This window comes from Salvelinus fontinalis, chromosome 16 (assembly GCF_029448725.1).
Source record: "Salvelinus fontinalis isolate EN_2023a chromosome 16, ASM2944872v1, whole genome shotgun sequence".
NCBI lineage: Eukaryota > Metazoa > Chordata > Actinopteri > Salmoniformes > Salmonidae > Salvelinus > Salvelinus fontinalis.
The window spans coordinates 31,087,867-31,114,405 of NC_074680.1; the positions used below are offsets into that span (position 1 = coordinate 31,087,867).

General features: G+C 43.4%; 2 protein-coding genes across 7 annotated transcripts in view; both read right to left on the minus strand.

Moving 5' to 3' along the window:
- Nucleotides 1-26,539, minus strand: part of c9orf72 (C9orf72-SMCR8 complex subunit) — a 65,974-nt gene that overhangs the window by 14,885 nt on the left and 24,550 nt on the right. Inside the window, exon 1 of one of the 4 annotated variants that reach the window (XM_055865115.1) lies at nt 2,620-2,880. The exons of 1 other annotated variant lie outside the window; for it this stretch is intronic. In XM_055865115.1, the coding sequence (XP_055721090.1) occupies nt 2,620-2,681 (62 nt within the window). In that variant the 5' untranslated portion in view covers nt 2,682-2,880. 2 more of the 4 variants (XM_055865117.1, XM_055865116.1) reach the window with 2 other exon arrangements.
- lingo2b (leucine rich repeat and Ig domain containing 2b) overlaps nt 13,681-26,539 on the minus strand; it is a 37,342-nt gene continuing 24,483 nt past the window's right edge. For 2 of the 3 annotated variants that reach the window (XM_055865110.1, XM_055865111.1), the window contains exon 2: nt 13,681-16,941. In XM_055865110.1, the coding sequence (XP_055721085.1) occupies nt 15,035-16,870 (1,836 nt within the window). In that variant the 5' untranslated portion in view covers nt 16,871-16,941 and the 3' untranslated portion in view covers nt 13,681-15,034. Of the gene's footprint in view, nt 16,942-18,203; nt 19,190-26,539 lie in introns of those variants that run through there. The other variant, XM_055865112.1, reaches the window with a different exon arrangement.

Genomic DNA, 26,539 nt, shown 5'->3' on the forward strand with positions numbered 1-26,539 from the left:
TGGACAGTTTGATTTCACAGAAGTGTGATTGACTTGGAGTTACATTGTGTTTAAGTGTTCCCATTATTTTTTTGAGCAATATATATATCCCAGCCTTGTGCTCATCCCAGCCTTGTGCAGGTCTATAATTTTATCCCTGATGTCCTTACACAGCTTTCTGGTCTTGGCCATTGTGTAGAGGTTGGAGTCTGTTCTATTGAGTGTGTGGACAGGTGCAGTTAACAGGTAATGAGTGGAGAACAGGAGGGCTTCTTAAAGAAAAACTAACAGGTCTGTGAGAGCCGGAATTCTTACTGGTTGGTAGGTGATCAAATACTTATGTCATGCAATAAAATGCAAATTAATTACTTAAAAATCATACAATGTGATTTTCTGGATTTTTGTTTTAGATTCCATCTCTCACAGTTGAAGTGTACCTATGATAAAAATTTGACCTCTACATGCTTTGTAAGTAGGACAACCTGCAAAATCAGCAGTGTATCAAATACTTGTTCTCCCCACTGTATATCCATCCTGCCCTGCCTTTCTAAAGTCTTCGAAAGCCAAGTGAACAAACAGACCACTTCGAATCCCATCGTAACTTCTCCGCTATGCAATCTGGTTTCCGAGCTAATCACCGGTGCACCTCAATCACGCCCAAGGTCCTAAATGATATAACCGCCATCGATGAAAGACAATACTGTGCAGCCGTCTTCATCGACCTAGCCAAGGCTTTCGACTGTCAATCACCGTATTCTTATAGGCAGACTCAACAGCCTTGGTTTCTCTTAAGACTGCCTCACCTGGTTCACTAACTACTTCTCAGACAGAGTTCAGTGTGTCAAATTTGAGGGCCTGTTGTCCGGACCTCTGGCAGCCTCTATGGGGGTGCCACAGGGTTCAATTATCGGGCCGACTCTTCTCTGTATATATATATCAATGATGTCGCTCTCGCTGAAATCCAAAGTTAAATCTAGAATCGGCTTCCAACAAAGCCTCCTTCACTCATGCTGCCAAACTTACCCTCATAAAACTGACTATCCTTGACTTTGGCGTTGTCATTTAGAAAATAACCTCCAACACTCTACTCAGCAAATTGGATGCAGTCTATCACAATGCCATCCATTTTGTCACCAAAGCTGCATATACTACCAACCACTGCGACCTGTATGTTCTCATTGGCTGGTCCTCGCTACATATTCGTCGCCAAACCCACTGGCTCCAGGTCATCTAAGTCTTTGCTAGGTAAAGCTCCGCCTTATCTCAGCTCACTGGTCACCATAGCAACACAGACCGTGCTCCAGCAGGTATATTTCACTGGTCATCCCCAAAGCTTTGGCTGCCTTTCCTTCCAGTTCTCTGCTGCTAATGACTGGAACTAATTGCAAAGATCACTGAAGTTGGAGACTTATCTCCCTTACTAACTTTAAGCGTCAGCTGTCGGACCAGCTTACCGATGCTGCAGCTGTACACAGCCCATCTAAATAGCCCATCCAACTACCTACCTCATCCCCATATGTTTTTCTGCTCTTTTGCACCAGTATTTCTACTTGCACATCTATCACTCCAGTGTAAATTGCTAAATTGTAATTACTTCGCCACTATTGGCCTATTTATTGCCTTACCTCCTTACTTCATTTGCACACACTGTATACATATTTTTCTATTGGGTAATTAATTGACTGTACGTTTGTTTATCCCATGTGTAACTCTGTTTTTGTCGCACTGCTTTGCTTTATCTTGGCCAGGTCGCAGTTGTAAATGAGAACTTGTTCTCAACTGGCCTACCTGGTTAAATAATAAAAGATATAATCTTCCTTCTCCCTAGTTTTCATCCATTAGCTTCGCCCACGACTGACTCATGTTAACTACAATCCCGACGCTGTGTTTTAGCGTTTAGAAACGTCAATAATCATTGCTTGCGATACGGCGTTCGAAACATATGGCCCTTAACCTGCATCTGCGAGAATGAATCCTTAAAAAAAAAAGAGATACACTTACTGTAGCAGTTTTGCACAGATCCATACAGCTATGGGTGCCTCCATCCAACAAAACTACACAGCCAGGTGCATGCTAGATGGATAATTAGCACAAGTGGTTACCACTGTCAATTTTCTGTAAACAAGCGCTGTAACATGGCCTGAGTGGGAACATGAACCCTATCCATATCAAGGTGTGTATCAATGCAACCTTTGTCTTCTTCTTGCTGATATGAAAGATGAAGTTCTTATACATACAAAACCTTACCGTGGCGTAAACTACGACTGTTAATGTTCAGATTGAGTGTCGGGGCTCTTAACCAAACTCCCACAGAAGACGTCTTCGTCCAATGAGCTATGTTTAATGGAACTGAGTCATGATCAAAGGCTCGGTTACTGTCTACAACAAGTGGTCAAGGTTAATGTTTTTCAGGGGTTTAAATAATGTGAAACATAAAAGGAGAACTACACATCTTAATACAGAGCCAGTAGCTGGCTCATTACGAGTTAGTTAGGCGTATGTATGCATTACCAGCAGTAGCTAGCTAGCCAAGCTGTAACGTTAGTGCATATAATGTTGGTAAACCTGTTGTAAATAGAAACTGGCATGCCCGAATACATTTTCAATTATATCTGCATTTAAAAGAGAGGCGTTACTCACCAAAGTCTCAATGTACTTTGTTTGTAGCTCGCATAAATAGTGTGGTATGACGGCACAAACATATGTTAAAAGTGCACTCTGCCACCTACTGTGTGGGGGTGCAAACTGTGGAACGTTAAGCAGAGAGGAAGAGAGGCCCAATTCAGCGGAAAATCTTTCTCCCTCCCATTGCTCGGGCTGAGACATGTATCTTGTCAGTATATCCATACTATTTGCTTGAACAGAAAAACACGGAGAAATAGAATCACTTCCTCATTCGTCAACACTACATTATATGCCGTGAAGGCACACTGCCGTCTAGCGAAATATTATGGGTATCTAAGATAGATGATGTAATTTTACATGCAAAACAAATAAATAATATTGAAGGTTGATTCATACACTGAGAATACCAAACATTAGGAACACCTTCCTAATATTGAGTTGCACCCCCCTCCCTCAGGGCATGAACTCTACAAGGTGTCGAAAGCGTTCTACAAGGATGCTGGCCCATGTTTACTCCAATCTTACACATAGTTATGTAAAATTGTCTTGATGTCCTTTGGTGGATCATTATTGATACTCATGGGAAACTGTTGAGCTTGAAAAACCCAGCAGCGTTGCAGTTCTTAACACTAACGGGTGCACCTGGCACCTACTACCATACCTCATTCAAAGGCACAAATCTTTTGTCTTGCCCATTCTCATCTGAAGATGATGCAATCTCAATCGCACTCCACACTGCCCTTTCCCACCTGGACTAAAGGAAGACCTATGTGAGAATGCTGTTCATTACTACAGCTCAGCGTTCAACACCATAGTGTCCACGAAGCTCATCACTAAGCTAAGGACCCTGGGACTAAACACCTCCCTCTTTAACTGGATCCTGGACTTCCTGACAGGCCACCCCCAGGTGGTAAGGCTAGGCAACAACACGTCTGCTACGCTGATCCTCAACACTGGGGCCCCTCAGGGGTGTGTACTTAATCCTCTCCTGTACTCCCTGTTCACCCACGACTGCTTGGCCAAACACGACTCCAACACTATCATTAAGTTTGCTGACGACACAACAGTGGTAGGCCTGATCACCAACAACGATGAGACAGTCTATCGGGAGGAGGTCAGAGAACTGGCAGTGTGGTGCCAGGACAACAACCTCTCTCTCAATGTGAGCAAGACAAAGGACCTGATCGTGGACTACAGGAAAAGGCGGGCCCAACAGGCCCCCGTTAACATCAACGGGGCTGTAATGGGACAGGTCGAGAGGTTCAGGTTCCTTGGTCTCTACATCACCAACGAACTATCATGGTCCAAACACACTAAGACAGTCATGAAGAGGGCACGACAAAACCTTTTCCCCCTCAGGAGACTGAAAAGATTTGGCATGGTTCCCCAGATCCTCCAGAAGTTCTACAGCTGCACCATCGAGAGCATCCTGACTGGTTGCATCACCGCCTGGTATGGCAACTGCTCGGCATCTGACCGTAAGGCGCTACAGTGGGTAGTGCATATGACCCAGTACATCACTGGGGCCAAGCTTCCTGAAATCCAGGACCTATATAATAGGCGGTGTCAGAGGAAAGCCCATAAAATTGTCAGACTCCAGTCACCTCCAGTCACCATAGACTGTTTTCTCTGCTACCGCACGGCCAGTGGTACCAGAGCACCAAGTCTAGGACCAAAAGGCTCCTTAACAGCTTCTACCCCCAAGCCATAAAACTGCTGAACAATTAATCAAATGGCCACCGAACTATTACATTGACCCCACCCCCTCCATTTGTTTTGTACACTGCTGCTACTCGCTGTTTATTATTTATTGATAGTCACTTCACCCTTATCTAGATGTACAAATTACCTTAACTAACCTGTACCCCCGCACACTGACTCGGTATCGGTACCCCCTGTATATATCCTCGTTATTGTTATGTTATTGTGTTACTTTTTATAATTTTTATTTTTTATTTTTTTTGGTAAATATTTTCTTAACTCTTCTTGAACTGCACTGTTGGTTAAGGGCTTGTAAGTAAGCATTTCACGGTAAGGTCTACACTTGCTGTATTCGGCGCATGTGACAAAGTTTGGTTTGATTTTGACATACACTATCCATGTCACCAGGCTTAAAAATCATTCTTTAACCTGTCTCCTCCCCTTTATCAACACTGATTGAAAGGGATATAACAAGTGACATCAGTAAAGGATCATAGCTTTCACCTGTATTCACCTGGTCAGATCTATGTCATGGAAAGAGCAGGAGTTCTTAATGTTTTCAAATCAAATTTTATTTGTCACATACATGGTTAGCAGATGTTAATGTGAGTGTAGCGAAATGCTTGTGCTTCTAGTTCCGACAATGCAGTAATAACCAACGAGTAATCTAACCTAACAATTCCACAACTACTACCTTATACACACACAAGTGTAAAGGGATAAAGAATATGTACATAAAGATATATGAATGAGTGATGGTACAGAACGGCATAGGCAAGATGCAGTAGATGGTATAGAGTACAGTATATACATATGAGATGAGTAATGTAGGGTATGTAAACATTATATTAAGTGGCATTGTTTAAAGTGGCTAGTGATACATTTTTACATAAATTTCCATCAATTCCCATTAATAAAGTGGCTGGAGTTGAGTCAGTATGTTGGCAGCAGCCACTCAATGTTAGTGGTGGCTGTTTAACAGTCTGATGGCCTTGAGATAGAAGCTGTTTTTCAGTCTCTCGGTCCCTGCTTTGATGCACCTGTACTGACCTCGCCTTCTGGATGATAGCGGTGGGAACAGGCATTGGCTTGGGTGGTTGTTGTCCTTGATGATCTTTATGGCCTTCCTGTGACATCGGGTGGTGTAGGTGTCCTGGGGGGCAGGTAGTTTGCCCCCGGTGATGCGTTGTGCAGACCTCACTACCCTCTGGAGAGCCTTACGGTTGTAGGCGGAGCAGTTGCCGTACCAGGCGGCGATACAGCCCGACAGGATGCTCTCGATTGTGCATCTGTAGAAGTTTGTGAGTGGTTTTGGTGACAAGCCGAATTTCTTCAGCCTCCTGAGGTTGAAGAGGCGCTGCTGCGCCTTCTTCACAACGCTGTCTGTGTGGGTGGACCAATTCAGTTTGTCCATGATGTGTACGCCGAGGAACTTAAAACTTACTACCCTCTCCACTACTGTCCCGTTGATGTGGATAGGGGGGTGCTCCCTCTGCTGTTTCCTGAAGTCCACAATCATCTCCTTTGTCTTGTTGAGTGTGAGGTTATTTTCCTGACACCACACTCCTAGGGCCCTCACCTCCTCCCTGTAGGCCGTCTCGTCGTTGTTGGTAATCAAGCCTACCACTGTAGTGTCGTGCGCAAACTTGATGATTGAGTTGGAGGCGTGCATGGCCACGCAGTCGTGGGTGAACAGGGAGTACAGGAGAGGGCTCAGAACGCACCCTTGTGGGGCCCCAGTGTTGAGGATCAGCGGGGTGGAGATGTTGTTACCTACCCTCACCACCTGGGGCCGGCCCGTCAGGAAGTCCAGTACCCAGTTGCACAGGGCGGGGTCGAGACCCAGGGTCTCGAGCTTGATGACGAGTTTGGAGGGTACTATGGTGTTAAATGCTGAGCTGTAGTCGATGAACAGCATTCTCACATTGGTATTCCTCTTGTCCAGATGGGTTAGGGCAGTGTGGTTGCGATTGCGTCGTCTGTGGACCTATTGGGTCGGTAAGCAAATTGGAGTGGTTCTAGGGTGTCAGGTAGGGTGGAGGTGATATGGTCCTTGACTAGTCTCTCAAAGCACTTCATGATGACGGAAGTGAGTGCTACGGGGCGGTAGTTGTTTAGCTCAGTTACCTTAGCTTTCTTGGGAACAGGAACAATGGTGGCCCTCTTGATGGTGGCCCGCATGTGGGAACAGTAGACTGGGATAAGGATTGATTGAATATGTCCGTAAACACACCAGCCAGCTGGTCTGCGCATGCTCTGAGGACGCGGCTGGGAATGCCGTCTGGGCCTGCAGCCCTGCGAGGGTTAACAGGTTTAAATGTTGGTACTCCGGACCTAGACCGGAGTACCAAGTCTAGGTCCAAGAGGCTTCTAAACAGCTTCTACCACCAAGCCATAAGACTCCTGAACATCTAATCAAATGGCTACCCAGACTATTTGCATTGCCTCTCCCCCACCCTCTTTTACACTACTGCTACTCTGTTTATTATCTATGCATAGTCACTTTAATAACTCTACCTACATGTACCAATTACCTCGACTAACCGGTGCCCCCGCACATTGACTCTGTACCAGTACCCCCTGTATATAGCCTCGCTATTGTTATTTGACTGCTGCTCTTTAATTCTTTAATTCTTTGTTACTTTATTATTTAATTTTTTTTGTATTTTTCTTATAACTGCATTGTTGGTTAAGGGCTTGTAAGTAAGCATTTCACTGTAAGGTCTACACCTGTTGTATTCGGAGCATGTGACAAATAACATTTGATTTGATACTTTTGACTCGACTAGCACCTGATATGCAAACAATCACTGCATAGATGAGGTAAAGGAGTTGGCGCACATTAAACATATCTGATCAAACAAAGTGGATATCTGTCAAATTCATCATGATTTATGTATTATGACATGCCCACAATGTGATTGCTTAAGTCCAATTTTCATATATTTGGCTGTTTTTGCTGCATAACATATAGAAGTGGCCCCTTAAGGTTTAGAAGAACTGACTGCTAAATGCTAACTCCCGTTCGTATAAGCTAGTTAGCTTAGCTAGCATACATACATCGGTGGTGCTAGTCAGTCGTTTTTAACTGTACTAATGCTGTTGATTGGTAATGATGACATAAACATATGTTAGGGTTGACATCCATACAAGCATTACACTCAGATTTTTACCTCAACATAGTGTGAAATACATGTATAAATAATAGCCTAAATGTAGGTTAATTTTGCTGGGGGGCAATGATGAGACTTGGGATCTTTCCCCACGAACCATTCCCATGGCAATTCCATTTTATTGTTGTATGTTTTTACTTAACCTTTATTTAACTAAGCAAGTCAGTTAAGAACAAATTCTTATTTACAATGACGGCCTACACCGGCCAAACCCTAACCAGGACGAAGCTGGGCCAATTGTGCGCTGCTCTATGGGACTCCCGATCATGGCCGGTTGGGACACAGCCCGGAATCAAACCAGGGTCTGTAGTGACACCTCTAGCACTGTGATGCAGTGCCTTAGACTGCTGCGCCACTCAGGAGCCCCATTGTTTTGGTCTTGGTCGAGATTTATTGACCTCTACCGCATCTATGAGCAGCAGGAATTAGGGTTGCATTGAGTGAGGCAGGGATGAGTTTGTTTTGAACAAAGGTCATTTAATTATGCCTCCAGCCAGGGCCATTTAAAATTACATTATAAATCCCTTTTAGCAATGTAGGATAATCTTACCCTCCCCAATCCATTAGGGGTGGAAATGTGCAACTGACATTGTATTACTGAGTGTCTAGGGGAGCAATTCATCCACTCCTCTGCCCATGCCCTCTTTACCACCCTCTTTCTCGTAAAACAAACTACACTGGACTGTAGACCATCAACACTTTCACTTCAAATTATTGTGATTGGATTAGTTAAAACAATCTCATGGTATCCTTGATTATGTCGCAAGTTGACAGATTGATGAGGCAGGCTGCACAAATCACATTAACACGTTTTCCTTCAAGTGATGATAGGCAACTTTGCTCAGACTTTTCAACAGGGCTTAACTGCCACATTTCAAAGGAGGAACTGTGGGTCGTAGGCACAATTATAACCCAGAGCCCTTCTCACTATGATTCCAAATGAGGCACGCACAAGCATCTCTGTAGTGGTTGGTAAAAGAGAACTTCAAAGAGTCCCGTCTCAGCTGAATTGAATCCCTTTGCGACAGCTGCACTTCGACGCCATACTGGAAAAACAAACAAGCCAATAAACTGGATTTTAGATAAGACTATCAGAGAGACAAAGATCAGTGACACACAGCAGGCCATCTCTCAGGCATCATCTTGGGTTAGAGTATTTGAAAGCCCAATAACACCCATGAATAGACGGGTGATGAGTGGGTGGCATTTATCCTGTGCTTCTCAATGTATTTAATATTGGGAAATGTACTTCATCCACTACCAATGTACAGTAGAGCACTCACATAGGCGATGCATAGCAGCCATTACAGTATGTGCCAGATTGAACACCACATGTCGGGTATCACAGGGGAGAGATGAACTGTGAATTCTGTCCATTTTAAGTACAGGATAATTGGAAGAGTGCATTTTAGGTACATGATAATTGAATGGCCATTGAAGCACTGAACGTGGGGCTAGATTGGGAATCATGTTGATGGTTAACAGTAACACCACTATTCCTGCAATAAATGTCATGGCATCTTTATAATGAGGGCTTGAGTTTGGTCGCTCCTGAACGACAGCATATTTCACAGGGCCGTGTCTCCATCACTAGCCTGGGCCGCTGATCCCAGCATCTGTCTGATTTAGCCAGGGGTCTCCCATCCAAGCACCGACTAGGCCCTGCTTTAGCTTCAGCTGTGGGATGCATGGACCTGAGTGGAATGGTTGTATTCAATGAAAACCTCATCCCACACAGATAAACAATTTAAATGCTAATATTTGTCTTTGACTTGAGGTAATATTAGGAGTTTAAAGGTAAAACTTTCCATTGCTGATAACTGGTGCCTTATCTCCTCTTGCATACTTTTTAATTTAGTCAGTAATTGTGTTTCGACCTAAAGGCCATAAGCATTACTTCTCGCTAATTAGCCTTCATGACACCTCTAAGTGCCGCTATGACCTCTCCATCAGCTAAAGGGCTTGACGTCGACCTCACTGCCTGGACTGACAAGCAACCACTTACCAAAATAAAGGTCTAGCTGTTTTGTTTCTTCCACCTATCCTCAAAGTTATTGGCCCTCTTATTGCAACCAAAATATACTTATTTCATAAAACTGAACACATCTGTGTTTTGCAAGAGGAATCATGTAAGGAAAAGGCTATACCAGCTCAAACAAACATCAGTAGATCAATGGGCCTATTTAAAGCACACTTTCAAGATAGATCTAAGGAGAATTAAAGCTTTAATTAATCAGAACCTAGCATTGTGATTTTCTTCCTCTATGATTTAATATCTGCAGTAGGAGAAGGGGGCAGAAAGTCACACTCGCTAATTAATCATTCATACATTAAAACTTGGAGACGAACTGCAGCGCAGCTTTAAATGATTTCATAATACATTGATATTAATTTCATAATTATGTTAATTTCGTACTCGTCTCCAGTCTCTCTCTCGCCCTTTGTCCTTTTAAGTAAAATATATCCTAGTGTTCTAAAAGCTGTCACACTGTGACGCGTATCTAAATATGCACCCATTGTTCAGTTGCCTATAGGGTTATGTTATCACATAGCCAGGGCATGTTCGTATCCAAGCCCAGAGGACATCCCTAATGTGATTGTAGTCCTCTGCAATCGAGCACAAATCACATCCCTAGCCCCAGGCTCTCTCTATGCTTAAGGAGTAAGAACCTGGGCTTGATGACGTCATAGTGGACTCTCCCTCCAGTGCTTTCCTTGTGTGTAAATCCATATTCTGATAAACAACGTCAATGTATGATGCGATGCTCTTCGATCCTTTTATTGCTCTCATCTTTCACAGTATGCATCTTACTGACACTTGCCACAAGCCTTGTTTTAATGGGGAATTGCACAGGGAAGCAGTGAGGTTTGTGATCTAGACCCTTTGTGGGGTTAAGCAGGAAGCTCAAGCTAATGGTGTGCTTGGGGCCTCATTCTAAGTAGAGCTGAGGACGTAATTCTGTCAGGCTGCGTGCTATTAAACCAGTTAAATGATAGGACAGATAAAAGATTTCCGCCTAACTAGACATAACCAAACATAATTATTTTTTTATGATTTCTTTCGTATTCCACAAGTGGGACAATAGCTAGGTCTTGAAATGACTGAAAGGCTTTCTAAATACAGTACAAATCAAAAGCTTGGACACACCTAATCATTCAAGGGTTTTTCTTTATTTTCTACTATTTTTGCTAATAATAGTGAAGATATCAAAACTATGAAAAAACACATATGGAATCATGTAGTAACCCACAAAGTGTTAACAAATCAAATCAAAATATATTTTATATTTGAAATTCTTCAAAGTAGCCATGCTTTGCCTTGATGACAGCTTTGCACACTCTTGGCATTCTCAACCAGCTTCACATGGAATGCTTTTCCAACAGTTCCCACATATGCTGAGCACTTGTTGAATCCTTTCCTTCACTGCGGTCAAACTCATCCCAAACCATCTCAATTCGGTTGAGGTTGGGTGATTATGGAGGCCAAGTCATCTGATGCAGCATTCCATCACTCTCTATGGTCAAATAGCCCTTACACAGCCTGGAGGTGTGTTTTGGGTCATTGTCTTGTTGAGAAACAAATGATAGTCCCACTAAGTGCAAACCAGATGGGATGGCGTATTACTGCAGAATGCTGTGGGAGCCAAGTGTACCTTGAATTCTAAATAAATCACAGATTGTGTCACCAGCAAAGCACCCCCACACCTCCTCCTCCATGCTTCACGGTGGGAACCACACATGCAGAGATCATCCATTCACCTACTCTGTGTCTCACAAAGACACGACGGTTGGAACCAAAAATCTCACATTTGGACTCATCAGATCAAAGGACAGATTTCCACCAGTCTAATGTTCATTGCTCATGTTTCTTGGCCCAAGCAAGTCACGTTTTCTTATTGGTGTCCTTTAGTAGTGGTTTCTTTGCAGCAATTCAACCCTGAAGGCCTGATTTACACAGTCTCCTCTGACCAGTTGATGTTGAGATGTGTCTGTTCCTTAAACTCTGTGAAGCATTTATTTGGGCTGCAATTTCTGTGGCTGGTAACTCCTCTAATGAACTTATCCTCTGCAAAGGAGGTAACTCTGGGTCTTCCTTTCCTGTGGCGGTCCTCATGAGAGCCAGTTTCATCATAGCACTTGATGGTTTTTGCAACTGCACTTGAAGAAACTTTCAAAGATCTTGACATTTTCGTATTGACTCACCATGTCTTAATGTAATGATGGACTGTCGTTTGTCTTTGTTATTTGAGCTGTTCTTGCCATAATATGGACTTGGTATTTTACCAAGTAGGACTATCTTCTGTATTCCACCCCTACCTTGTTACAGCACAACTGATTGGCTCAAACACATTAAGAAGGAAAGAAATTCCACAAATTAACTTTTAACAAGGCATAACTGTTAATTGAAATTCATTCCAGGTGACTACCTCATGAAGCTGGTTGAGAGAATGCCAAGAGTGTGCAAAGCTGTCATCAAGGCAAAGGGTGGCTACTTTGAAGAATGTAAAATCAACAATTTTTTGGTTACTACATGTATTATGTCATAGTGTTGATGTCTTCACTATTATTCTACAATGTAGAAAATAGTAAAAAATAAAGAAAAACACTTAAATGAGTAGGTGTGTCCAAACTTTTGACAAGTACTGTATAGTAACAATGAAATTATAAAACACTTACTATAAGATTTCAGATTTCTTACAACTGTAAATAAATACATAGTGACAGTACAATTAACCAATATTGGCACTATTTGAGGGGCACAGAGACACCATTCAAATGTGTGCAGACTCATTACAACTTCAGCTTTAAGGACTAAGTGATTTCTTTCGTCTATGATCAAGAGAAAGTGGTATTGTTTCAATGAAATCATTTAGTATTTTTTCATGTTGAGAGCTCTTAACCCGGTTGAGAATATCACAGTGAGATGAAACCACAATGGCTGGCTCCGCTAGACTGTTACCGTTCATATGCCGTCTCACAGGCTGGCCTCACTCGGTCTTTACTAGTTTTCACAGTCATAAACCCGCAGATTTTTTTTTTTTTTTTTTTATCTTCTTAAAATGTGATTTTAAACCTAACCTTAACCACACTGCCTACCCCAAACCTTAAATTAAGACCAAAAAGCAACAAAAATCATGAATTCTTTCAACACGTCACTCCCTACGCAAATGTAGGCTGTGAAACCTGATCCTTTCCATACAGCTCCAGTAGGAGAGTGAAAGGGGAGAGCAGACAGATGAGGCTTTCTGGCATTATAAGGCACAGGACCCTACAGCATTCACGGTGCGCTTTCGTACACACAAATGTCAGTCAGAACCGGTCCAGAAGCGCTCAAAATCTAAGAGGTTAATTAACAGAATGGTTGCCATTAGTGTTGTAGGTGATATTATTTGGTCTGTCTCTTTATAAAAAAGCTTTAAGAAGTGGTTTTGAATGTTTCCCTGCATTATTTTCTATTTAATTTCACTGCAGGCACAATATGCTCGCTATAATCCATGTAGACACCAAGTTTAATCACAGGCATAAAATAAAGCTAATAACAATGTTTCCTCCCCAGATAGCAAAGCACGCTTAGCACCAATCATTAAAGCACTGATTACCAAATCCTCTTCATCTAGAGAAATGGCCTACGGAAATTAGAGTAATATTATCCATGTGGTATTTCTTTCTCCCCATTGTTTACTGGAGCCCTCTTTCTTTCCCAAGTTGTGGAGAAACCACTGTAACAAAAGTGATAAAAGCCCATCGGTGGGACTTTGATCTTGTCTTCTTGAATATTCCCTGTGTGCCGACTCCAAAGATAGAACTACTTTTAACCATTAACGTGTTAGCATCAAGTGCACCCTTCACAGATCTCTGTAAAGAGAAGGGTGCTGAATGACGACATCAGGAGCAGCTACATTTATCAGATTTTCAGGAGAGATTCAGGCTCGTCGGGTATAGTAGGTGTGGTTTAAGAAGAGTTTAATTAAACATCTGGTGGGAAATGAAAATATTCCCGTTTGTCACCTTTCCTTGGCCTGCGTCATAGGCTACAACCAATCTATATCCTTGCTACAACACACCATGTTGGTTTCTAGTTCACATTTTTAAGGAGTCTGCACATCTGTGGTTTGCTATTACAAATGTTTGAGACATCAAGTAAAATTTAAGTAAAAAGTACTGATATGACATTGGAAATTACAAAATTACCACATAAAGCTGTATGATTACGATTTATTTCCGTTGAAAATATACCCATAAATTTATCATATGAAAACATTTATACAACCTTTAACATTATATTACACATGTTGACACACATCCCTGCATTTACAAAGAGTTGCCCTTAATACATCCTTTAATATATATATATTATTTTTTACAGTTTAAACATTTAAACAAAAACGCCACAACTTTCCAATGTCATCAATTAAATACCCAGAAACCCCCTTTAGCCCATGGGAGGCCTCAGGACATGCCAGCTTGAAGCATTGGGATAAAGAAATTAAGAGGGGATACAATACAACCCATAACTCAACGGGGCTGAGATTTGTCCTGTTCCAAGGGGGACATTGGTCAGTAAATCTTTACTATTGTGTCTAGTCTAGTCACTGACCATTTTTTATGTTACATCAGGAGAATTTGCTGACAGGAAAATCTGCCATTGATTTATAAGGTAATAAAAGGGGATTTAACATACAAATTTTATCACCTGTGGTCTTTTTCCAAGCAATAACCAACATTTTCAGCTGCTACTATTTCTTCAGCAAGAAGTTGTCTTGTGTTTTTCTAGTGATTTGAGCTCCCACTTAAAGTTGTAAATATCGTGTGTATAAATGTTCCTTGAGTTGAAGGTTGATTTGCTAAAATCCCTCTATACCTATCTTGAGGTGGTACAAAGGGAAACAATGACCTAGTTGAAAATATATGCAACAGGTCTCTTGGATAATGTTTGGAGGGATTTGCATGTGCATACAAACATACGTTATTTTACTGAACAGTGACAATACTGTTGTTACAATGAATTAACAAATACAAAGGCAGGTCAAACAACTTTGGACCCTATTATTCTTGATGATTACCCTGTCACACAACAAAGGCAGTACAAATACGCGCACACTCACACCTGCAGCTCAGATGGGTATTAGACACAATTTACTAGCAATGATAGCTATGATAGCTCCACTGTCATCTCAACTTCTCCCGTTATTCCAAGAGACTTCCTTTCTCACCTTGGTGTCACGCGAGTCTACAACATCATTAGTCATTACATCACCAACTAGCGAATGCCCAGCGGTGTATCACTGCATCACTGTCAAATTGATATGTGGATTATATAGTATTATATCCAGTGTATTGTATGATTACATCATTTTATATAAACACGTCCACAGTATCATTGATAACTTTTATATCAACATGTCCACTGAATCACTAGATCATCTTCATATCAACACCACTACATCGGTACATCACAACCATTTTCACGACTCCACTGTATCAAATAAATATTTGCAAATGAGATGCACTGTATTTTGTTTGTTACTATCATATGAGTTGGTCCGTTTGTTAAATTAAATCATTTTCATGTTGACTCGTCTGGGCCCGCTTGTCTCAGTTGCCTCCGCTGCTGTCCCGTTCGATTTGCGGGGAACGTACTCCATGTCAAAGTTGCTCTTGTGCCTTCCCTTCCCACGACTCCATGCAAACAGGAGGAGGAAACAGAATATGACCACGCCCAGGAAGGACAGGCAGCCCATTGCTGTGGAGATGATGATGGTCTTCAGGTCTATGGGGTTTGTCATATTGTACAGGACGGTCCCGTTGGCCCAGGTCCCGTTGGAGTCCGCCAGGAGTCCAATCTTGTTGGCGTAGAGCGATGTGTCGCTGATACCCAGGCTCTTCACCGCCAGCGAGGCCGACAGGCTGGCGTTGCCCGCCGCATTGCTGGCCACACACAGGTACACGCCGCTATCGTGCAGCTCTGCAGCCTTGATCTCCAGGGTGCCGTCGGTATGGACCGTCACTCTACCGGTGCTTTTCACTGTGACATACTGTCTGTGTGGCGTCACCCAGGCCATGGAGGGCCGAGGAGCCCCGTCTGCAATGCAGTTGAGCCGAACAGGCTTCCCCTCATCTGCCAGCAGCAGCTGGGTGGTGTTGGGCCCAATCCGGGGCTTGGTGCAGATCACATACCGTGTCACCAGCGGCTCCTTGAGGTCCAGCAGGGGTTTCCCACGGAGGCGCTCAGGGGCACTGCACTCGGGCTGTGGGTCAGGGAGCTGCAGAAAGGGTGGCTTCCGGCCACTCAGCAGCCATAGGAGCCGGCAGTCGCACACCAGTGGGTTCCCCCCCATGAGCAGCGTCTGCAGGCTGTCAGGGGACTTGAACACAGCTCGCTCCACTGAGTCCAGCTGGTTGTGGGACACGTCCAACATATGTAGTGCTGGGAGGCCCAGGAAGGCCAGGGGTTCAATGTAAACCAGTTGAGCTCCTCGCAGGTGCAACTCCTGCAGTCGCGGAAGCTGGTCTAGCACCCCTTGCTGGATGTGCTGGATGTGGCAGAAGGACAGGTTGAGGTGCGTGAGGTAGGGCAGGTTGCGTAGAGCATGGCCGGGGAAGGACGACAAGTTGGTATTGGTGACAGAGAGTGTAGTGAGGTTGAGGCTATGTAGTGACAGAGCGGGTAAGACTTCCAACCAGGGCCAGTAGTCGATCTCCAGGTGGCGAAGACGGGGAAGTCTCTTGAAGGAATAGGGCTTCAGGGTGCCGATGCCCAAGTGGCGCAGGCGGAGCTCCACCAGGCTGTGCAGGTGCCCCAGGGCATCGGTGGGCACCACAGTCAGGTTGCAGCGCTCCAGGGTGAGGCTCTGTAGGCCTAGCAGGCCCGTGAAGGCCCTCTGGGAGATGAACACCAGCTCATTGTCGCCTACCTCCAGGGACACCAGCCTCCGAAGGTCCTGGAAGCCATGGTCCAGCAGCACCACCAGCCTGTTGTGGCTGAGGTCCAGACTTGTGAGGTTGGCCAGGCCGGAGAGCACGCCGGCAGGGACCAGCTGGAGGAGGTTGCTGTGGAAGTTCAGCGAGCGCAGGGAGAGCTGAAATTTGAAGGAGCCCGGTTCGACCACGCCAATCAGGTTATCGCTGAGGTCTAGATCCTCCAGTTGTAGGAAGGAGGAGAAGTTGTCTGGGGTGATGCTCCGCAGCTTGTTCTTGCTCAGGTCCAGAAGCCGGGTCTCGATGGGGATGCCCTCAGGGATGGTAGGCAGGCGCTTGCGATGGCAGCTGACTGACTTGGTCTGGGCGGAGCAATCGCAGCGGGCGGGGCAGCCCATGGCGCAGCTAGCCAGCAGTAGCAGCAGAGCCCCACCCAGAAAAGGGTGGCAGTGGTACAGGGCGAAGCGCCGCATAACTTTTACCCACGCTGCCCTCTGTTACGACACAGCTTCGTATCCTTGCAGACCACCATCACTGTATAGCTCTGCAACACAAAAACACACACAGGGAGGAGTGCATTAGAATACCTACCATGAATTATCCTGCAAAATAGCACTGTTTGTTATACAAAGCTTTACTGCCAACAAAGCTTTGCCCTGATGCTATTTTTCCCCCACCATGCATCACTCTGTTGTCCATTTCTTGCTCTCTCTCCGTCCTTTCTCACCCTTTCTTTCCTATTACACTATCAACACTTTTCTTCTTTTATCAGCAGTATTTTCTTCCGTCAAAAGGAAGTATACTGAAATTTAAATCTAATCAAACTTAATTTAAAGTGAATTAAAACACCAATACACTTTACGGAAAATGGGCAATAACATTGAGCTGCAACAGAGTGGGACAGCTTATGCAAAATACAAATACTAATCAATGTGTAAGCAAAAGGTTGAAGGGTATCTAGTGTGTTAAAAAACAAGGAGCAAGTTGTTCTAAGGCTTGTGGCCAAGACTGACCCTGGTCACATCATAAAGACTAGGCAGAAACCCTATTGGACGCAAGGAGGTGGGAGACGGGAGTTGACCCAGGGGCAATTCTGTTCCCCCAGGAGCCGCACTTTAAATGGAGAAGGATGGGAAAACCCCTCCTATAGACAACAGGTTGTTGGCATAGCAGATGGTCTGAGATGTTTACCTGAATGCATCTGTTTTGTATTCTGTTAACCTTGCCTATTATGGATCATACTCTGACTATTCTGTCCTGTTACACATTTTTTTTAAGAATAAAACATAGGCTACAGTAAGGGAAAAAACTATTTAATCCCCTGCTGATTTTGTACGTTTGACCACTGACAAAGAAATGATCAGTCTATAATTTTAATGGTAGGTTTATTGAACAGTGAGAGACAGAATTAAAAAAACACATGTCAAAAATCTTATAAATTGATTTGCATTTTAATGAGGGAAATAAGTATTTGACCCCTCTGCAAAACATGACTTAGTACTTGGTGGCAAAACCCTTGTTGGCAATCACAGAGGTCAGATGTTTCTTGTAGTTGGCCACCAGGTTTGCAGGGGATTCAATTCTTTTTTCACTCACTGTATATAGCAAAACACTGTAACGCAGTTTAGGATTGGTAGCAGCACACATTGTCAAATCATTGTAAACAAGCACAAAACACTGCAGAGGTGAGCAGTTGGTAAGCATAAATACAGATATATGTGTATATGCTGCTGCTGAGGTGAGTAACAATTACTAAATAGATGGGCCGAATACATACACACACACACAAACACACACAGCACTCACCCCGACTCTGAACAGCTGCACTCTGGTGTCTTCCCTCCCATCCTTCTCCCTTTTCCACCCTATATATCTGCTGCTGCTTCTCTACTGTTCTCTCATCTTCTGGTCCTAATTTTTCACACCCCTTCCTCACTCCTTTTTTCTCTTTCTCTCTCTCGTCGTCATTGCCTGGGAGAAGCCCCATACTCTCCATTTTCCATTCCCCGCAGGCTGTGTTATATCGATCGTGACACAGATCAGATGCCAGGAATGTATCCTTTTAACAAAGAGCAGGCCATTGCCATAGCAACCACAAACCCTCCCTCCCATCCGCTCTTTGTGGTCTGCCAATCAAATTAATGAAAAAGAATAAAGGAAAAAACATGATTTGAATATATTTGAAATAGTTGCTTCATTAACTTGCAAGCATCAAGTTTACAGTCTCTCAACTGTCAGCCTGCCTGGCTATTTGTCGAGCTGTCTGATTGCCTATCCCTCTGCTGGTCTCTGGGTATCTATCTACCTTCAATCTGTCTGGGTCTTCTTATTGGTCTGCCTTTACCTATCGGGTACTTGTCTGTCTGTCTCTCTTCAGACTGTGTCTGTGTGCCAATTAGTATTTCCGACAATCTGTCAGTGAGTCTAAGTCTGTCTCTGGATCTGTCCATCTACCTGTCTCTATCAGTCTATCAAGTTACCGGTCTATACGTCTCACTGCTGGTGTATCTATTGGTCTGTACAGAATGTCTTGTCAATTAGTCAGTCTTCTAACAGGATGCCAGTGTGCTTGGTCTGGTCTGGCACATCCTGACTCCCTTGGAGCTGTGCCATACTTTTAGAGCCCTTTGGACCACCAGACTTGTTCGACAGTGGAAAACATACCTGAGAAGGCTGGGTAAGAAGAGAAGGGTAAGGAGTCATTCAGTAGGGCAGACCCACAGAGTATAGAGCTTTTTGGGATTATGTTGAGAATTGGATTAGAGACGCAGTGAAACTGTAGAAAATCTGACAGGCAAATGAGAGCCTAGGGGAGACGCATGAGTCACGGTGGGAGAGAGAGAGAGAGAGAGAGAGAGAGAGAGAAATGCAGACAAAGATAACAGGAAATATGTTTTAAAAAATGGAGGCAGAGCTAAGCCTGTGGTAGATTGGATGAAAGCTTAATTTGCTTGCTGAGTTCATTGGAGTTTTATAATGTGATTCATTCCAGCAACACAAGTGTAAAGAATTTAATAAGAACCTGCAGATACTTCTAGACTCTGAATTATATATATATACAGTGGGGCAAAAAAGTATTTAGTCAGCCACCAATTCTCCCACTTAAAAAGATGAGAGGCCTGTAATTTTCATCATAGGTACACTTCAACTATGACAGACAAAATGAGAAAAGAAATTCCAGAAAATCACATTGTAGGATTTTTAATGAATTTATTTGCAAATTATGGTGGAAAATAAGTATTTGGTCACCTACAAACAAGCAAGATTTCTGGCTCTCACAGACCTGTAACTTCTTATTTAAGAGGCTCCTCTGTCCTCCACTCGTTACCTGTATTAATGGCACCTGTTTGAACTTGTTATCAGTATAAAAGACACCTGTCCACAACCTCAAACAGTCACACTCCAAACTCCACTATGGCCAAGACCAAAGAGCTGTCAAAGGACACCAGAAACAAAATTGTAGACCTGCACCAGGCTGGGAAGACTGAATCTGCAATAGGTAAGCAGCTTGGTTTGAATAAATCAACTGTGGGAGCAATTATTAGGAAATGGAAGACATACAAGACCACTGATAATCTCCCTCTATCTGGGGCTCCACGCAAGATGGAGCCCCAGATGGGGTCAAAATGATCACAAGAACGGTGAGCAAAAATCCCAGAACCACACAGGGGGACCTAGTGAATGACCTGCAGAGAGCTGGGACCAAAGTAACAAAGCCTATCATCAGCAAGGTCATTGAAGATGAAACGTGGCTGGGTCTTTCAGCATGACAATGATCCCAAACACGAAAGAGTGGCTTCGTAAGAAGCATTTCAAGGTCCTGGAGTGGCCTAGCCAGTCTCCAGATCTCAACCCCATAGAAAATCTTTGGAGGGAGTTGAAAGTCTGTGTTGCCCAGCAACAGCCCCAAAACATCACTGCTCTAGAGGAGATCTGCATGGAGGAATGGGCCAAAATACCAGGAACAGTATGTGAAAACTTTGTGAAGACTTACAGAAAACGTTTGACCTCTGACATTGCCAACAAAGGGTATATAACAAAGTATTGAGAAACTTTTGTTATTGACCAAATACTTATTTTCCACCATAATTTGCAAATAAATTCATTAAAAATCCTACAATGTGATTTTTTTCCCCCTCATTTTGGCTGTCATAGTTGAAGTGTACCTATGATGAAATTTACAGGCCTCATCTTTTTAAGTGGGAGAACTTGCACAATTGGTGGCTGACTAAATACTTTTTTGCCCCACTGTATATACACACACAAAAGTATGTGGACACCCCTTCAAATTGAGGGATTTGGCTATCATAGCCAAACCCATTGCTGACAGGTGTATAACATCGAGCACACAGTCATGCAATCTCTATAGACAAACATTGGCAGTAGAATGGCCTTACTGAAGAGCTCAGTGACTTTCAACGTGGCACTCATAGGATGCCACCTTTCCAACAAGTCAGTTCATCAAATTTCTGCCCTGCTAGAGCTGCCCCGGTCAACTGTAAGTGCTGTTATTGTGAAGTTGAAACATCTAGGAGAAACAACGGCTCAACCGCGAAGTAGTAGGCCACACAAGCTAACAGAACGGCACCGCCGAGTGTTGAAGTACGTAAAAATCATCTGTCCTCGGTTGCAAAATTCACTAACGACTTCCAAACTGACTCTGAAAGCAACGTCAGCACAATAACTGTTCATCGTGAGATTCATGAAATGGGTTTCCATGGCTGAGCAGATTACCATGCGCAATGCCAAGCATCGGCTGGAGTGTAACGCTTGCCACCATTGGACTCTGTAGCAGTGGAAACACCTTCCCTAGAGTGATGAATCACGCTTTTTCATGGTTCGGGCTAGGCCCCCTAGTTCCAGTGAAGGGAAATCTTAATGCTACATCATACAATGACATTCTAGTCTATTCTGTGCTTCCAATTTTGAATTAACAGTTTGGGGAAGGCCTTTTCCTGTTTCAGTATGACAATGCCCCAGTGCACAAAGCGAGGTCCATGCAGAAATGGTTTGTCGAGATTGGTGTGGACAAGCTGGACCTCAAGATCAACAACACCAACCACCATATCAAAAACCTCAAATAATAAGTCCCAAACATTCTGACTCACCTGTCAGACACCGGTCAACTCAACTCCCCTTACCTGGGTTTCGCTACACAGCAGCTCTCTGTGCACCAAGATGTCTTATTCCTCTGATAGAGTACCAATGTTATTGATACTCTAATGAATGATTTTTTACTGGATGGCCTGCACAGATCCCTGACCTCAACCCCATTGAACACCTTTGGGATGAATTGGAACGCTGACTGCGAGCCAGACCTAATCGCCATACATCAATGTCCGACCTCATTAATGCTCGTGGCTGAATGGAAGCAAGTTCCCACCGCAATGTTCCAACATCTAGTTGAAAGCCTTCCCAGAAGAGTAGTGGCTGTTATAGCAGCAAATTGGCTATCTTCAAATAATAGATAATAAACATATCAAAAATGTAAAATTAAACTACCGGTCAAAAGTTTTAGAACACCTAGTCATTCAAGGTTTTTTCTTTTATATTTACTATTTTCTACATTGTATACTAATAGTGAAGACATCAAAACTATGAAATAAATAACACATATGGAATCATGTATTCATCATGTATGTATAACAAATAATCACTATTATTTGTTTCAATGTTCATACAAGCAGTATACGACATACTCTCAGAACTTCATCTCCATTTTCTGTAGTCAACAATCCATATTCACTCAATTCCAGATCAGTTACATGACCAGCCAATTAGTGTTGTTTTTTTTCCTGACACAAGTGCACAATGCATGATAGCACAGGGAGACCCAATTAGTTCATTAGAATGAATGTTCACCAGCCATGCTTAATTATTGATTTAGAAGTAATTATTTTGGAGATTATTATTCATTTTATTGATGTGCCTGGGACTTGCTGGAGGGTATTTATTAGACCCATGTTCTGCCTTGCGTGATGTAGCTACAGTTCTGGCCTCAAAGATATGCAGCAATGTGGTATCATCATACACAGTGGGGCGACTTCCTGCTTACAATAGCACAATTTAAATCTGATAAGACTGACACGGTTAGCTCTTCCCATTTGGGACATGCCTCAAGAGAGGGTGCAAATCTGGAAAAGCCAATAGCAACCATCTTGGCAGATTTGAAGTTTGTTCTTGTTGCTCATCCCATTCAGTGGTGGAAAAAGTACCCAATTGTCATACTTGAGTAAAAGTAAAGATACCTTAATAGAAAATGACTCAAGTAAAAGTGAAAGTCACCCAGTAAAATACTAAGTAAAAGGTTAAGTCACCCAGTAAAATCCAACTTGAGTAAAAGTCTAAAAGTACTTGGCATTAAATATACTTACATATAAAAAGTTAAAGTAAAAGTATAAATCATTTCAAATTCCTTATATTAAGCAAACTAGACGGCACCATTTTCTTGTTTTTGTTTAATTTACAGGGACACGCTCCAACACTCAGACATAATTTTCAAACAAAGCATGTGTTTAGTGAGTCCGCCAGTAGGGATGACCAGGATGTTCTCTTGATAAGTATGTGAATTAGACCATTTTCCGGTCCTGCTAAGCATTCCAAATGTAACGAGTACTTTTGGGTTTCAGGGCAAATGTATGGAGTAAAAAGTACATAATTTTCTTTAGGAATGTAGTGAAATAAAAATATATATAGTTAGGTAAAGATACCCCCCAAAAAACTACTTAATTAGTAGTTTCAAGTATTTTTACTTAATTACTTTACGCCACTGATCCCATGAATGATGTCATATCGCTAAGTCTATCTTTGACTCAGTAAAACGGAGCTCCAATATATAGCTCTAGTCTCAACAATAGCTATGAACAGCTTTCCTATTTGGTTACCCCTGGCTTTAGCTATAATATTTTTAAATAAAATATATTTGCCGTAAACAATTATTGTGGCCATGTACTGCAGAGCACACAATATTTATACAACAGTACTGTCTCTTAATGTTAAGTTAAGCCCAATGGTTCCATTTAGTTAATTTCCTACTATAATAGTGGCATGTATAATGAGATTATTGCACATGAGTGAGTTCACATGTATGCATTTTAGCGCAGCGACGTGAGCACAACCCATAACATGTTCTGCATGATAACACACATTTGCCTGGCTGACTTGGAGTGAGACATCATTGGGCTAGACATAATAATTGCTCGACATAATATTTTGTATTCACCTACTGTAGAATAGATTAAACAGATGTGTGTGCAGAATAACTGCACATGTTTACTTACCAATTACTGAGTACTTAGGTCGTTTAACTGTTTAGAAGACTGGAACTTATTGTCCATGCATTATACACGGAGTATACAAAACATTTCCATGTGATAGACTAACCAGGTGAATGCAGGTGAAAGCTATGATCGCTTATTGATGTCACTTGGTAAATCCACTTCAATCAGTGTAGATGAGGGGAGGAGACAGGTTAAAGAAGGATTTTTAAGCCTTGAGCCAATTGCCGTCTGGGCCTCGCAAGGCTGCAGGCCCAGACGGCATTCCCAGCCGCGTCCTCAGAGCATGCGCAGACCAGCTGGCTGGTGTGTTTACGGACATATTCAATCAATCCTTATCCCAGTCTGCTGTTCCCACATGCTTCAAGAGGGAAACCATTGTTACTGTTCCCAAGAAAGCTAAGGTAACTGAGCTAAACGACTACCGCCCCGTAGCACTCACTTCTGTCATCATGAAGTGCTTTGAGAGACTAGTCAAGGACCATATCACCTCCACCCTACCAGACACCCTAGACCCACTCCAATTTGCTTACCGCCCCAATAGGTCCACAGACGACGCAATCGCAACCACACTGCCCTAACCCATCTGGACAAGAGGAATACCTATGTGAGAATGCTGTTCATCGACTACAGCTCAGCATTTAACACCATAGTACCCAACAAACTCGTCATCAAGCTCGAGACCCTGAGTCTCGACCCCGCCCTGTGCAACTGGGCCCTGGACTTCCTGACGCCCCCAGGTGGTGAGGGTAGGTAACAACATCTCCACCCCGCTGATCCTCAACACTGGGGCCCCACAAGGGTGCGTTCTGAGCCCTCTCCTGTACTCCCTGTTCACCCATGACTGCGTGGCCATGCACGCCTCCAACTCAATCATCAAGTTTGCGCACGACACTACAGTGGTAGGCTTGATTACCAACAACAACGAGACGGCCTACAGGGAGGAGGTGAGGGCCCTCGGAGTGTGGTGTCAGGAAAATAACCTCACACTCCGTCAACAAAACAAAAGAGATGATTGTGGACTTCAGGAAACAGCAGAGGGAGCACCCCCCTATCCACATCGACGGGACAGTAGTGGAGAAGGTGGAACGTTTCAAGTTCCTCGGTGTACACATCACGGACAAACTGAATTGGTCCACCCACACAGACAGCGTTGTGAAGAAGGCGCAGCAGCGCCTCTTCAACCTCAGGAGGCTGAGGAAATTCGGCTTGTCACCAAAACCACTCACAAACTTCTACAGATGCACAATCGAGAGCATCTTGTCGGGCTGTATCACCGCCTGGTACGGCAACTGCTCCGCCCACAACCGTAAGGCTCTCCAGAGGGTAGTGAGGTCTGCACAACGCATCACCCGGGGGCAAACTACCTGCCCTCCAGGACACCTACACCACCCGATGTCACAGGAAGGCCATAAAGATCATCAAGGACAACAACCACCCAAGCCACTGCCTGTTCACCCCGCTATCATCCAGAAGGCGAGGTCAGTACAGGTGCATCAAAGCAGGGACCGAGAGACTGAAAAACAGCTTCTATCTCAAGGCCATCAGACTGTTAAACAGCCACCACTAACATTTAGCGGCCGCTGCCAACATACTGACTCAACTCCAGCCACTTTAATAATGGGAATTGATGGAAATTATGTAAAAATGTACCACTAGCCACTTTAAACAATGCCACTTAATATAATGTTTACATACCCTACATTACTCATCTCATATGTATATACTGTACTCTATACCATCTACTGCATCTTGCCTATGCCGTCATCACTCATTCATATATCTTTATGTACATATTCTTTATCCCTTTACACTTGTGTGTATAAGGTAGTAGTTGTGGAATTGTTAGGTTAGATTACTTGTTGGTTATTACTGCATTGTTGGAACTAGAAGCACTCGCATTAACATCTGCTAACCATGTGTATGACAAATAAAATTTGATTTGATACATGGATTGTGTATATGTACAATGTACATTTATACAGGTCTATATATATACCAACTGTATGTGTGTATATATATATATATACACTGCTCAAAGAAATAAAGAGAACACTAAAATAACACATCCTAGATCTGAATGAATGAAATATTCTTATTAAATACTTTTTTCTTTACATAGTTGAATGTGCTGACAACAAAATCACACAAAAATGATCAATGGAAATCAAATTTATCAACCCATGGAGGTCTGGATTTGGAGTCACACTCAAAATTAAAGTGGAAAACCACACTACAGGCTGATCCAACTTTGATGTAATGTCCTTAAAACAAGTCAAAATGAGGCTCAGTAGTGTGTGTGGCCTCCACGTGCCTGTATGACCTCCCTACAACGCCTGGGCATGCTCCTGATGAGGTGGCGGATGGTATCCTGAGGGATCTCCTCCCAGACCTGGACTAAAGCATCCGCCAACTCCTGGACAGTCTGTGGTGCAACGTGGCGTTGGTGGATGGAGCGAGACATGATGTCCCAGATGTGCTCAATTTGGATTCAGGTCTGGGGAACGGGCGGGCCAATCCATAGCATCAAAGCCTTCCTCTTGCAGGAACTGCTGACACACTCCAGCCACATGAGGTCTAGTATTGTCTTGCATTAGGAAGAACCCAGGGCCAACCGCACCAGCATATGGTCTCACAAGGGGTCTGAGGATCTCATCTCGGTACCTAATGGCAGTCAGGCTACCTCTGGCGAGCACATGGAGGGCTGTGCGGCCCCCCAAAGAAATGCCACTCCACACCATGACTGACCCACCGCCAAACCGGTCATGCTGGATGATGTTGCAGGCAGCAGAACGTTCTCCACGGCGTCTCCAGACTCTGTCACGTCTGTCACATTTTTTTTATTTCACCTTTATTTAACCAGGT